General features: G+C 34.0%; 1 protein-coding gene and 2 pseudogenes across 1 annotated transcript in view; all 3 read right to left on the minus strand.

Moving 5' to 3' along the window:
• Window positions 1-14736, minus strand: part of Dock7 (dedicator of cytokinesis 7) — a 190562-nt gene that overhangs the window by 1291 nt on the left and 174535 nt on the right. The window contains exons 48-49 of the mRNA XM_026408729.2: window positions 14443-14549; window positions 2269-2436 (exon numbers count right to left, since the gene is read on the minus strand). Of these exons, the coding sequence (XP_026264514.1) occupies window positions 2269-2436; window positions 14443-14549 (275 nt within the window). The remainder of the gene's footprint in view (window positions 1-2268; window positions 2437-14442; window positions 14550-14736) is intronic.
• Window positions 6938-7865, minus strand: LOC113196700 (uncharacterized; annotated as a pseudogene).
• Window positions 7874-8723, minus strand: LOC144249123 (centrosomal protein of 83 kDa pseudogene; annotated as a pseudogene).

Genomic DNA, 14736 nt, shown 5'->3' on the forward strand with positions numbered 1-14736 from the left:
AAGGTTAAGCAGGAGGAACTTTATATCTCTTAAGAAAGGAGAGGGCAGGTATAAAGAGATCACATTCAGCTCTGAATATCAAAGCTTGTTTTTTTTCAGTTCCAGAGAAAACATTATTGAAATCTGGTTACTGTTCATCAAGAAAAGATTTTTTTCTAAATGCCAAAAAGTTGCCTGTAAATATTAAGAACTAAAGCTTAGAAGATGGCATAAAGTAGATCACAGAGAAGGGCAAACTCAGGATATGGTATAATGGAAAGTTTCCTTCAGATAAGAACAACACAGCCTTTCCAAGGAAAGAAGCTATAGAGAGCGGAAGGAACTGACACTAGGATTAGGCAACTGCTTGACTATCTTGGGGACACAGCACTCTCACCCTCTGGGACCTTAGACTTGGTGGGTAGGACTGGTGTAGGGAAGTGGAGGCAGCAAGAAGGAAGAAGTTCCAAACTAAAGGTAAAACTATTGGGAATTTTGAAAGGAAACTACCTCCTAGAATGTCTCACATCAGAATAGATAATGGAAGCAAGACTTTTTTGTCTGCGTGGTAGGGGTACCAGGGATTGAACGCAACCACTGAGTCACATGCCCAAGCCCTATTTTGTATTTTATTTAGAGACAGTCTGAGTTGCTTAGGGACTCGCTTTTGCTGAGGCTAGCTTTGAACTCATGATCCTCCTGCCTTAGCCTCCAGAGCTGCTGGGATTATAGGCATGTGCCAACATGCCTGGTGCAAAACATGTTTTGTCAGAGGATCTAAAATGGGCCCTCTGGGCTCTGCTCCTGTAGCTTGTAGAAGAGACTTGAGATGATGTACTTGCTCCCTTGGGGGACATAATATACAGCAGGCACTTGGAAGACTTTTGAATTAATGTGAGAGTAGATTTTTTTTTTTCCCACTGCTCTTTAAGTAGAAAAGTAGACCACTAAAAAACAGCTAATTTAACGAACCTTTTTTTTGGTACACACGAGCACTTTACCATTGAGCTACATCCCCAGCCTTTTTGGGGGGAGTGTGTGGGAAGGGTGGGTACTGGGGATTGAAGCCAGGGCTCTCAAACACCGATCCACATACCCAGCCAGCCTTGCTTTATTTAGAGACAGGGTCTTACTGAGTGCTTAGGGACTCACTAAATTGGTGAGGCTGGCTTTGAAATTATGATCCTCCTGCCTCAGCCTCTAGAGCCACTGGGATTACAGGTGTGTGCCACTGCACCTGGCTCCTTTTTTTTTTTTTTTTTTTAATTTTCCCAATATGTGGTGCTAAGAATCAAACCCAGTTCCTCACACATGCTAGGCAAGCTCTCTACCACTGAGCCACAATCCCAGCCCCTCATGTGTAAGTATGTGTGTGTGTGTGCATTCGCACCCTGAGGCTATCCTCAAAGTTGAGATCACTGAGATTATAGGCATGTGCTAGCCAGTTTAACTTTTTTATTGCAGTTTAGAATACTCTGCATCTAAATTGCTTTCATACAAGTAGCTTTGAACAATCTTCTAAATGCTAATTTATTGGACAACAACAATGTAATACTCTTTTACTCAAAGAAAAGGGTGGTAAAATATCAGTGCCACAATAATTCAACAATTGCATGTAAATTTGAGTTCAAACTGTAAAAATTGCAGTTTTTCTCAGTTTTTGTGCCCTTTTCAGAATTCAGGGGCTAAAAGCAAAATGCCACACACTGTCCCAGGAACTTTGTAATGCCATTTAATCTCCACCACAACCTTTTCAAAGTAAATACTATCTTATCACATAAGAAGAGAAATCTAAAAACCAGACTAAATTACCTGTTCAAGTAGAATTAGGATTCAATTGTAGAAAGTTCTAAGTTATTTTCATTTCTAAAAATTTGGAGAAAAATACTGAAGTCTTTTTGATACTCATTGGGGTTATTTGTTTTAATATTCTAGAATATTATGTACTATTTACTGTCACAGGTGAAGGAAAATGAACACCTTGTTCTTGATACATTTCTCACAAAAGTACAAGAAAGTGTGACCCTACATTTAAGGAACAGTTTTAGGAGGCTACATGAATGAATGCTGTCCTAGTTAGCATGAATGCGCGAATTACAGGAAGGAAAGTGACTTTATCTTATAGACATATTAAGGTATAGGTAATAAAAGGTTTATATTATTTGAACGAGTTAGGTTTCAGGGGGCACAATATCTGAAACCATGTAAGTAAAGTTAACACTAATTCATTATTAAAACAATTCAGATTGTATTTTCCTGAAGAGCTTTAAAACAAGAAAATAAGCATACCTGTGGCAAGTGACAGGCAATACTGCCTTGTACAACTGAGGAATCTTTCTGTTTATCAGTGGCTGTAGAGCCTCTTTAAGGCGATGATAGTTTCTCTCCAGTTCCCTTTGATACTCTTTTTGATCTGGTCCAATTAGGCTCTTATTTTTTCTTAAGGCATCCTCACACCTAAGAGAAAAGGCATGTTATCAAAAGATTTCTTCTGGCATAGTTTGTAGACTTGGTGACACACATATATCTATATCTATCTATCTATCTATATATAAAACTATATATTAACTATGATAAGGATATTCAGCTTTTCAGCTGAATGTTAATAATTGTTTTATGCTTTAGGTTTAAACAGATAATCAAGTGAATTCCATTAAATCTAACAAACACTCCCATTTTTCATTAAATTGAAATTTATATATTTTTAATGTTAAATCTGAAGGCATCCTTTTCATACCACTAATAGACTAGAAACTGTTTAAGGAATGTAATCAAATTATGTGGCACCAATGGCATCTGACACAGTACTTGTCAACTGTGTTCAAATAAATGTTTTCTAAAATGAACAGATCTGGATGACAATCCTTTATCTAACTTACTCATACACCTAAGAAAAACCTCTGGATCCTGATAAAGAAATAAATTATGAATGAAAAACAATATATACATATCCACACTTGTAGGATGCAGCTAAAGCAATGCTTAGAGGAAAATGTATAGCCTTAAATGTGTATATTAGAAAATAATTTTATTTTCTAAATAATAAAATAATAAAATTGAAAAGTCAGAACTTACAAAGAACAGACTATAAGGGGGGAAATAATAAAATTTGAAAGCATGACAGAGTATCAAAAATAGGAGAAGTTAGAAGCCAAGTGCATTACAGTAGTCCCAGTTACTTGGGAGGCTGGGCAGGATTAATTGAGCCCAAGGATTTAGAGCAGCCAGGAACCTCATCTCAAAAAACAAACAAACAAACAAACAAAACCCCAGCAATAAAAAAGGGAAAAATTAGTTATTTGGAAAAACCCAAACAACAGACTAAACTTTATCAAGATTAAATGAGGGAAGATCAAATATTCCCTACTAGAAATTTAAAATGGAATATAAAAAAATCAAATATAGCAAATATCTAAACAGCCTTGAAGGATACGATGTACAATTTAATGCAAAAGATTTTTCTAGATAAATACAACAATTATTTTTTTTAAATGTGAATAACCCTAAATCCATCAAACTAAATCAGTTAAGTCACAAATCTATACACAAAAACACTAAAATGAAAATTTTACTAAGCACTCTAGAGACAAGTAATGTAATTATTCCAGAGTAAAATAAACTTTCAAAGGGGAAAAAAGAACTATTCCTGAGAGGGTTCTCAACTAATTTTTTCAAAGCTAGGATACCAAAACCTAATGAAGACTAAGGAAAAAAAATCTTATTCAATATTACCCATAAGTATGATTATAAAACCTGCAAAGATAGTAACAGGAAACTGTTCTACCTATGTATTAAAAACACACATGCACATATACCATGACCAAGTTGTTTATCTGTAATAAATGGAAGATTAACAATAAGAAATCAATATATGTAACTAACACTACTAAAAGATCAAAGGAGATGCAGAAAAAGTATTTGAAAAAAAATTTAAAACTTGTCATACTAAACCTAATTAAAATCTTAACCCAGGTGCTGGCATTGTAGCTCAGTGGTAGAATGCTTGCTTAGCATGTGTGAGGCACTGGGTGTGATTCTCATCACCACAGCTAAACAAATAAAGGTCCATTGACAACTTAAAAAAATATATATATATATATATACAATATATATATATATTATATATATGTATATGTATATAAATGCCCCTCACCTAATTAAAATATCTACAAAAAAACCCCTATATTCAATGGTGAAAACATTTCTTTTTAGATCAGGTGTAAGGAAATGATGTCTTCTATTCCTATACAGTATAGCACTGGAGGCTCTAATTATTACTATAAGAAAAAGATTCTACAGATAAATTATTAAAATTAACAAGTGAGTTTTATAAGGTTCTCAAGTAAAATATATATGAATCAACTGTATTTCTGTATATCAGCAAATAAAATTATTTTAAGTTATTAACAAAAGCATAGAAGTATTAAATACTAAAGGATAAATCAAAAGATGTACAACACCTCTAAACAGAAATTTTAAATAATATTAAGAAAACATTCAAATTATTCAAAATAAAGAAAATGGAGAAATACATGATATTCATGGATTCACGTCAATAAAGATGTTAATTCTCTTCCAATTGATGTATACATTCAGGCTATTTTGTTTTTTGGATGCGGGGGGAACAAACTGATTCTAAAATTTAAAATTTATATTAAAAAAACCCCAGGACTGGAGTTGTGGCTCAGTGGTAGAGCATTTGCCTGGCACAGGTGAAGCTCTGGGTTCAATCCTCAGCATCGAATATAAATAAATAAAATAAAAGATCCATTTACAACTAGAAACATTTTTTTAAAAGCCCTCAAATAGTCCTTGAACAAAACAAGGTGAGAGGAACTGTTGTACCAGATACCAAAACTTACTATAGAGCTGATATCATTAGCATAGCATTGGTTAAGAAATGTAAGAGAATAAAGATCCAAGAAACTGATGCATACAAACGGGCAGTTAATTTTTAATTGAGATGATACTGAGAGCAATGGAGAAAAGGCAATCTTTCAAATAGTAATGCTGGGCAACTGAAATTCACTAAGGAAAAGAAACCTGACAGCATATTAAAGAAACAGTACTGAGATCACTAACTGTTAACAGTATGGAGAAAAATCAAACTGATCCCTACCTTGAACCATACAAAAAAAAAAAATCAATCAGAAATGGATTCTTTAGAAAACTAATTTTCAAACTTTTTTTTACCTAATTCATCTTATTTTTATGTTCTCAAAGGGTTGTCACAATATATTGTAGATATTGAAACTTTCTTTTAATGCTTTGTCATTAGGATGATCCTAAAAATTTTGATACTTGTGCAATGCAGCACTCAGCTAGTATCAAAAAATTAAAAGGTTATTTTTTGCCCACCCTTTGTTTAACCTATATTTTAATTTTAGAAATACCACCATGCTTTTATTAATTTTTAAATTTTAGTAGAAAAATATTTATTTTAAAATTATGTGTACATAGCTTTTAGAAAAAAAGAATTCAAGAAGGGCATATTTCAGGCAATATGACAACAATCCAACAAAGTAAAACTAATTTAAAACTTTATTTCCTAATTAGTTCCTCTTATTTTTATGTTCTTAAAGGGTTGTCACAATATATTATAAATATCTCTGAAACTTTCTTTTAATGCTTCATCATTTAGGATGATCCTAAAAACTTTGATACTTGTGCAATGCAGCACATAGCTAGTACTTTTTCTTTTAAATTTTTTTTAGTTGTTGATGGACTTTATTGTATTCATTTATTTATATGTGGTGCTGAGAATTGAACTCAGTGCCTCATACATGTGAAGCAAGCACTCTACCACTGAGCCACAAACCCAGCCCAGTAGTATCTTTTCTTGAAGCATATTAAAATATTTTTTGCCAACAGACAGCCTACAGAAAGGGAGACAATCATTACCACCAGCACCACAGAGCATTAAACTCTAGGATATATAATAACTCAAAAAACTTAACACCAGCACAAACAAACAAAAAAAACCCCAAATAACTCAGTCAATAAATGAGATAAGGAACTGAAAGGCACTTCACAGAAGAAGAAATGCAAATGGTCAACAAATATATGAAAAAATATTCAATATCTAATAATTAAGAGAAATGCATATTAAAACTACACTAAGATTCCATCTCCAGTCAGAATGGCAATTTTCAAGAATACAAGTAATGATAAATGCTGGGAGAATATGGGAAAAGAGGTTCACTTTGCTGGTGGGGCTGCAAACTGGTACAACCATTATAGAAAGGAGCAAGGAGAGTTCTCAGAAAACTTGGAATGGAACCACCATTTGAACCAGTTATCCCACTCCTTGGTTTATACCCAAAGGATTTAAAATCAGCATATTAGAGTGATGCAATCATTTCAATGTTTATAGCAGCTCAATTTACAATAGCCAAACTAAGGAACCAACCTAGATGCCCTTCAGCATATGAATGGATAAAGAAACTAGTATATATACACAATGGAATATTACTCAGCCTTAAAGAAGAATGAAATTATGGCATTTGCTGGAAAATGAATGGAAGTGGAGAATATCATGCTAAGTGAAATAAGTGAGTCCCCAAAATTCAAAGGCAGAATATTCTCTCTTGATTTGCAATGAGGGGAAAGCTAGTTCATTGGAGACAAAGGAGAATGAAGGGAAGGGATGGGGGACTGGAATAGAAAAAAAGACAGTAGAATGAATCAGACATATCTTTTCTATCTTTACATATAAATATACAACTAATGTAACTCCACCTCATATACAACCACAATAATGGAATCCTAATTGGAACAAGTTATACTTATTCTATATACATACAATATGTCAAAATATACCCTCCTATTATTTATCCAGAAAGAATAAAAAAATATTTTGGCCAAAAATAATAAAATATCAATGACACTGCGTTAAAACTGCTTTACTTAGCCTCTTTACTTTACCCCTTTTGATCTATCTGAATTTTATCCAAGAATATCATTCCCCAGGAGATCCAAGTTCCTCTAGTTGTTTTCTTAGTGTTGTTTCTAGTTCTTCTAGTAGAGACAGTTCCCTTTAATGCTGTTCCTCCTTGTGAGGAAGAAAGAACAGTGCCATGCCTGGAATCATGGCTGATGACTGAACACTAACAGGATTGACAGATTCTGTAGGAGGCATGTTAGGAACCCAGAACAGACTGCAAAATTCATTGTCTTTTCTGTATGTCCATTAGTCTGTTGGAGCCTTGTGTATTCTTCAAGTGAAACATCTTGTCTACTTCACATCTGATTTTCTTATTCTAATTCTTCTTTCTTTGCCTTCAAGACTTCCATTTTCTCCTGTAGTCTCTTTAATTTTTTCAAAAAATATTTACTTTTTAGTTATAGATGGGTACAATATTTTAATTTTATATTTATGTGGTGCTGGGATCGAACCCAGTGCCTCATGCATGCTAGGCAAGCACTCTTCCACTGAGCCATACCCCAGCCCCTACAATTTGTTTTGATAAAGAGATTTTCTCTTTTTCTGAGCAACTGCAGCTCACTGTAGTTTCACTTTAGCTTGATTATACTTTTCTTCTCTCATGAAGCTCACACTTTTTTTCTTTACATATAAATACACAACTAATGTAACTCCACCTCATATACAACCACAATAATGGAATCCTAATTGGAACAAGTTATACTTATTCTATGTACGTACAATATGTCATTTTTTCTTCTTCCAATGTCTTTTCAACATCTAGTTGTACTTTTTCAACTTGGTTTCTTAAATTTTGGCATTTGTGTTTTAATCTCCCCATCATTTTCTTCAGCATTTGGTTTAAATTCAGCAAGTCATTCTGACTGTGCCAGTGAGTCACCTGGATGTGCAAACTACTGATTTGCTATTTCTGAGAATTTTCATCTTTTTTCTTCCTCTGCATTTCCAATATTCTTCCTTGGCAGCTAGTACTTCACATATTAATTCATGATCCTTCTCTACCAAAGCACTTCCTGGTGTTCAAAGGCTGATTTGAGAATTTCACTGTAATGCATCCAGTGCACTTTGATCTTATCCCTTTCTCTTTCTAGCTCACTCTTAACTCTTCTAACTCCAGTTTGATTCTGTTAATTCTAGTTTGTTTGAATGTTTAAGCTTTACCTTACTAGTCAATGTATTTATTTCTCTGTCAACTTTAGGCAATTTACTGATTTAAAAAAGTATTTTGTTCATTGCTCGATTATAGCTCTTTTTCCCAATGTTTTTCAGCTTCCAGGGGTCCTACTATAGTGTGCAGCTCCTCCAACTGTTGCACTTGTATTCACCTGAGCACCAGAATTCTCTTTTGCAGAAAAGTCCTTAATTCTAATATTTCTGCCTCTAAAACTTAATTTCTGTGTCAAATGGACTTTTTCTAGTTCAAGTTGCTCCATTCATTTGCTTTCACTTGTGAGATCAATACTAAACAGCTGGTTAGACTGTTCTTTATCTTTCCCTAGTCTTGCAATCTCTGATTCATATTTTTTCTTCTTCTGAAATATAGACAAATTCTTCCTTCTTGTGTTCAAATTCTGACTTGAAAACGTGTGTTCACAGCAAAGCTTCTTACATTCAGCTCTACACTCTTCCACTCCTTCATCCAGATTCCCCGAATATTCTCAATGTTGGAGTTTTTAGTTCTTGTTGTCTTTGGGCTCTTAACAATAACAATTTTGGGGGAGTTAATGCGGATGTGTCCAACTCTCAGAGTCTGATAAGTAATTTTATGATGTTTACATTGTAACTTTTCATCGATTAACATTTTTTGAAACTCAGATATAGAACTCCACCAGGTGGAAAAAGTGTTGGAAATAGTGTCTACCTTGGTAAGTAAGCTTACAATCATGTAAAAATAAGTTGTGTCTTTCTTATTGTTTTATGTTGTTTTTTTTCCCCCCTAGGAGTATTTCCCATTTATTTCTTGCTAAGGCAGAATGGCAGAATCTCAGGAGGCCAAATTATACCAGACTCACATAAGGGCCATTCTACATGTGCACATGAAAATTAACGATGATGGTTAATTTTTCCAGGGCTGGCAGAAGCTTTGGGGCTGATCCAACCCTCCAACTCGGGACAGGTCCCCATGCCCTTGTGTGGGCTGCAGAACTGGAGGACAGTTGAGCCAGATGCTTAGGCTCCCAACTCAGGGAAATCTGAGTCTCCCAGGAGAGCCCTGAGGGTGCAAATGGTGCCCCCCAAAGCCCTGTTCTTTCTTGGTAGACCTGTCTCCTCAAAGCTGCAGGGCGGCCCAGATGCCACCTCAGCCCACTATCCCCCCTCTAACTTTTAGAAGTCAAAAGCACAGTTATTACTACAAAGAAAATAATTTCTTCAACATGACACACAATTATAAAGGAAAAGACTAAATCACCTAATCACATAAAATTTAAGAACAAACTAAAAAGCAACAAGCCCCAAGTTCAGAGTAGATACTTGTGATACTTAAAAATGATAAAGCATTACATACCCAGAATACTCTGAGAAGTTAGTAAGGAAAAGATTCTGAGAATAAAGTGGCAATACTTGGGCATATAACTTTACAGAAGATGAAAAGTGAAATTGCTGAGCAGTCAACCAGAAATTCAACCTCTCAGGTTATCATGAAGTGCATATTTAATCCACAATCACATCTCATTTCACATCCACCAGATTTGGAGAAATTAAAATGATGGACAATACCAAGTAATGGTAAGGATGTACAACAATACAAACTTTTGTACTACTGGTAATCGTGGATTATATACTTTGGGGAAAATGTGGCATCAACTGGTTGAAGATGGACCTATGAATCAGCAATACTACTCTTAGGTATAAATCCTAGAAAATCTCTTATACAAGTATGTCTAGAAATAGCTATGGGAATATTTGAGTAATTTTTTTTTTTTAACTAGAAACAAAAACAAACCAACCAGGGCTGGGGCTGTAGCTCAGTGGTAGAGCACTTGCCTAGCACGTGTGAGGCACTGGTTTTGATCCTGAGCTCCACATTAAATAAATAAAATGAAGGTATTGTGTCCATCTACAACTAAAAATAAAATTTAAAACAACAACAACAACAAAACAAACAAGCCTGTGGGTCTGGCTCAATGACCAAAATATTCATTAAAAGAATAAATTGTGGGGCTGGGACTGGAGCTCAGTGGCAGAGCGCTTGCCCACATGTGTGAGGCACTGGGTTCAATCCTCAGCACCACAAAAAAATAAACAAAAATAAAGGTATTATACTCACTTAAAAAAAAAAGAATAAATTGTGGTATATTCATCCAATGAAGTATATAAAAATTAAAGTAACACTTATAAATAGCTCACAAAAACTAAAAAAAGCAAGTTATTAAGACTATACATATTGAACATTTACATAAAGTTAAAAGGTATGTGTGATACTGGGAATTGAACCCAGGGGTGCTTAACCACTGAACCACAGGATTCTCATTATTCCCAGACCCTTATTTGTGTTTTATTTTGAGACAGGGTCTCACTGAGTTGCTTAGGGCCTTGCTAAGTTGCTGAGGCTGGCTTTGAACTCAAGATTTTTCTGCCTCAGCCTACGGGGCCACTGGGATTACTATTCTTTAACAGCAAATTGTTACAAATATTATTTTCAATCTATTCAAGATTTAATGAAAAAAAGTTTTAAAAGACAAAACCCCAAAACATAAAAAAGTTAAACACATGGAAAAATGTTTATTGTTTTTAGTAATAAAGCAAACCAAAGTACCACTTAAACCTGATTAACAAAAGACAATGTATTCATGTAGCATGACTTAAAAGCAAGGTATGCATACAGCTGCTTTCTTGGCACTGTTAATATTGAGAAACTTTTTGAAATATACTATATATTAAGTGTCAATAAAAATGTTCATGTACTTTGGCTTAGTAATTTCACAACAGAAAATTTTTAAAGTGTTTTATTTTTACTCGTATACTTTAATTCTCTTAACTCTCTGAGGTAGGTTCTTTACTCCCATTTTACAAAAAAGGAAATTAAGATAAAGGGATTAACTAACTTGTCTGAGCTTACATGGGAGGAAGGTGGAAAAACTGAAAAACCATGATAGAAATTTTAATTCAGTTCGGTGTGGTGGTGCATGTCTGTAATCCCAGTGTCTCAGGAAGCTGAGGCAGAAGGATCCCAAGGTCAAAGCCAGCCTCAGCAACTTAGTGACCCTAAGCAACTTAGTGAGAACCTGTCTCAAAATAAAAAATAAGCGGCTAGGAAAATAGCTCAGCTGGTAGAGTGCTTGCCTCACATCACAAGGTCATGGGTTCAATCCCTAGCCCCATTTAAAAAAAAAAAAAAAGTGCAACAAAATGAAAAATAAAAGGGCTGGGAATGTGGCTCAAGGGTCAAGTGCCCCTGGGTTCAAAAAAGAAAAATTTAAGGGGCTGGGATTGTGGTCAGTGGTAGAGTACTTGCCTGGCACTTGTGAGGCAATGGGTTCAATCCTCAGTGCCACATAAAAATAAATAAATAAAATAAATTTATTTGAAAAAAAGAAAGAAAATTTAAAAAATTCAACAGTTTTAACAAAAAAAGATCCTTTATAGTACTATTTCACATTCAGCAAATTCAACATAAAAAATAGGAACATACAAATTGAGAAAATAATATAACCATTAGGATAATAATATTAACTAAGTATTTAAGATTATATGTATACTATGATTTAATTATGTTAAAACATATATGTATATTGGTATAAAAATCAGTGGTAAAATGGAAAAATGTGATTTGGGTCATAACTTCTTTGTAAAGTCTATTTGTAGTTTGTTTTCCTACTTTTTTTTTTTTTTTTAGTTTACAAGAAAACATTTTCTCAACAGGTAAAATAACACTTAAGGAGACCTGTTGACTACAAGAATTCATTACTATAAAATAAATATATACAAAAAGACATTTGTTTAAAACTGTAGTTGTGTTAAAATTTTCCAAACCAATAGCAAAGACAAAAGGTATCTCTTACTAAATGTCTACCACTTAATGAAGTATGTATTGTTCCTTGCTCACAAAGACAGCGGAATTTATTTTGATATTGTTTTAAAGCCCCAAATAATAAATTCTATAAGTGGGAAAAAAGTTTATCATCACAGGTCATCTGTTCTGTTAATCAATTCTATATGGACATCTATATTAACTGTCATGTTAAAGAATTAACATCAAACTCAAAAGCTTCTGCACAGTAAAAGAAATAATCAACAGAGTAAAGATACAACCTACAGAATGGAACAATATATTTGCAAACTATACATCTGACATGGAGTTAATATCTGGAATTTGTAAGGAATTTAAAAAATTAGTAGCAAACAAATAAACCTGATTTTAAGATGGAAAATAGACCTAAATACTTGTCTCAAAAAATGCATTAATGATTAACGTCATTAATCACAAGGAAATGCAAATCAAGACCAAAATGAGATATTATCTTATCCCAGTAACATTGGCTATTATCACAAAAACAAAAGATAATAAGTGCTGGCAAGAATGTGGAGAAAAGGGAACCCTGTACTGCTGGTAGGAATGGAAATTAGTAAAGCCTTTATAGAAAACTATATGAATGTTATTCAAAATTTAAAAATAGAATTGTGATTCAGAAATCTTGCTACTGGATATATATCCAAAGGAAATGAAATAAGTTTGTTAAAGAGACATCTGCACTCCCATGTTCACTGCAGCACTATTCACAATGGCCAAGAAACAGAAACAATGTAAGTTGGTCCATCAACTGACAGAGAAAGAAAATGTGGTACATATGTACACGATAGAATGCTATTTAGCCATAAAAAAAAATGAAGTCCTGTTATTGTGTTAAGATGAAACAAAGTGGAAATCATTATGTTAAGTAAAATAAGTTAGGCACTGAAGGACAAGTACCACGTGATCTCATTTATGTGCGATCTAAAAATGCTGATCTCATAGAAGTTGAGAGTAAGAATGACAGCTACCAGAGGCTGGGGAGAAGACTGGGGAGGGATGAACAGGGAGAGATTGATCAAAGGGTACTAAGTTGTAGTTAGATAGGAGTAAAAAACTCTGGTGTGTTACTTCATAGTAGAGTGACTAAAGATAATGTTAATGTGCTGTGTATGTCAAAAAGCCAGAAGAGAGGATTTTGATTGTTTTCACCAGAAAGAATGATGAATACTTGAGGAAAGTGATGTCCTGAGAAAGTTTATCCTAACATTGCACAATGTATACATGTACCAAAACATCACTTGGTACCCATAGTTACATATAATTTTAATTTTTTATGTATCAGTTAAAAATAAATTTAAGTTAAAAAATCATACTGTAAAATCTCATTTAATTGTTCCCTTTTCTGTGATCACAGTGTTAATAAAGCAAGAATTATCAGTTGATAAATGACTGTTTTCCCTTATTATTTCAAAATTTAATATTTACAAATGTCTATTTATTATGTGCCAAGTATCAGCCTATAAAGATTTTATTTGTGCAGAGAGTTAGGATTGCATGGCTGAGCCTGCTGTCCTTAGGAAGGCCTGATTACAAAATTGGTCCTCCATTAGCCTTTGAGAATTTGGATTTCAGGATTCTCATTATTCCCAGAAGATAAAAATGGCTCACTGTCCCAAAACTGCTCATATAAATAGTATGGATTATGTTGAAAATCTGTTTTTATTCTGCGGGTCTGGAATTTTGGTACACAATCAGGGAATTGGATATTGGAAAGTGAAGTTCTCAATAAAAACGTCTGGCACCATGTCTCTAATGGGGTTCCTTGGTAGACAATATTTCATGCATGTTGTCACAACTTGTTGCAGAGGAATTAGGCATACCTTATGCTACTCCACTGACAGAAGACCCTTTGAAGTCTGTACCTGGTTTCCTGCAGATTTCACTACATACTTAGTGGACATAACTTTGTATCTTTTCAGTGCAATAAATCACAGCAACCAGTACAACTGTGCCAAGTCCTCAGAGTCCACCTGGCAAATCACTGAAACTGGGGGGTGAGCTTGTATTGTTTCATCAAACTTGTACAACCTCCCTATGATAGGTAGGTATCTTTGTTCTTACTTTGTAGACTTCTTGAAAAACTGAGTATTGTAGAGGTAGGTTAGTGACCCAGACATACACTGATAAAGTCAGGATGTGAACATTAATTTTTGGCATCCAAGTTTCTTGTTTTAACTTCCATAAGGGAAGGGGAACAAAAACTCACATATTGAAGATTCATAATGAATAGCAGCTTTCAAGTTAGTCTAATAATAGTTTCAAGTTAAAAAATTTCCTGAGCCTTGGCTTCTCCAATCTGTAAAATAAAAAACTATGGCATTACAGAGTATGGGTGTATGTACTGGGAATATACACTATTAAAGAACAATAAACTTTACACAGATTATTTCTCATTGTGAACCACTACCCTATATGTTTTCTCTTTTTAATAGTTAAGACCCTTATATCAAAATGTGGTATTAGACATTCTCAATTTGAAGATCTTTATAGAAGCAGCCTTGAATACCTTTTAGTAAAATCTTTAAAGCAGAGTCGCAGTTTATTATGATGTCTGAACAACTTTGGGTCGCTGGGTATTTCAGACAGGAAAACCTGAGCAACTTCCAGAGGGCCCTGCAAAATAAGAAATAAAACAGCAAGAAATAAAACAGAATAATTTTAACGAAAAAGATTAATTAGCTGAACAAATATGAAAATCAATCATTTGTGGTGAGAAAAAAGTTATAAAGATGAAGAGATTCTATTTAGTGTTTTCAAGGTGTGATTTCAGGCATTTAAATTCTAAATAAGAAATAAAAAT

The sequence above is a fragment of the Urocitellus parryii genome, chromosome 11 (genome assembly GCF_045843805.1).
Source record: "Urocitellus parryii isolate mUroPar1 chromosome 11, mUroPar1.hap1, whole genome shotgun sequence".
Classification (NCBI taxonomy): domain Eukaryota; kingdom Metazoa; phylum Chordata; class Mammalia; order Rodentia; family Sciuridae; genus Urocitellus; species Urocitellus parryii.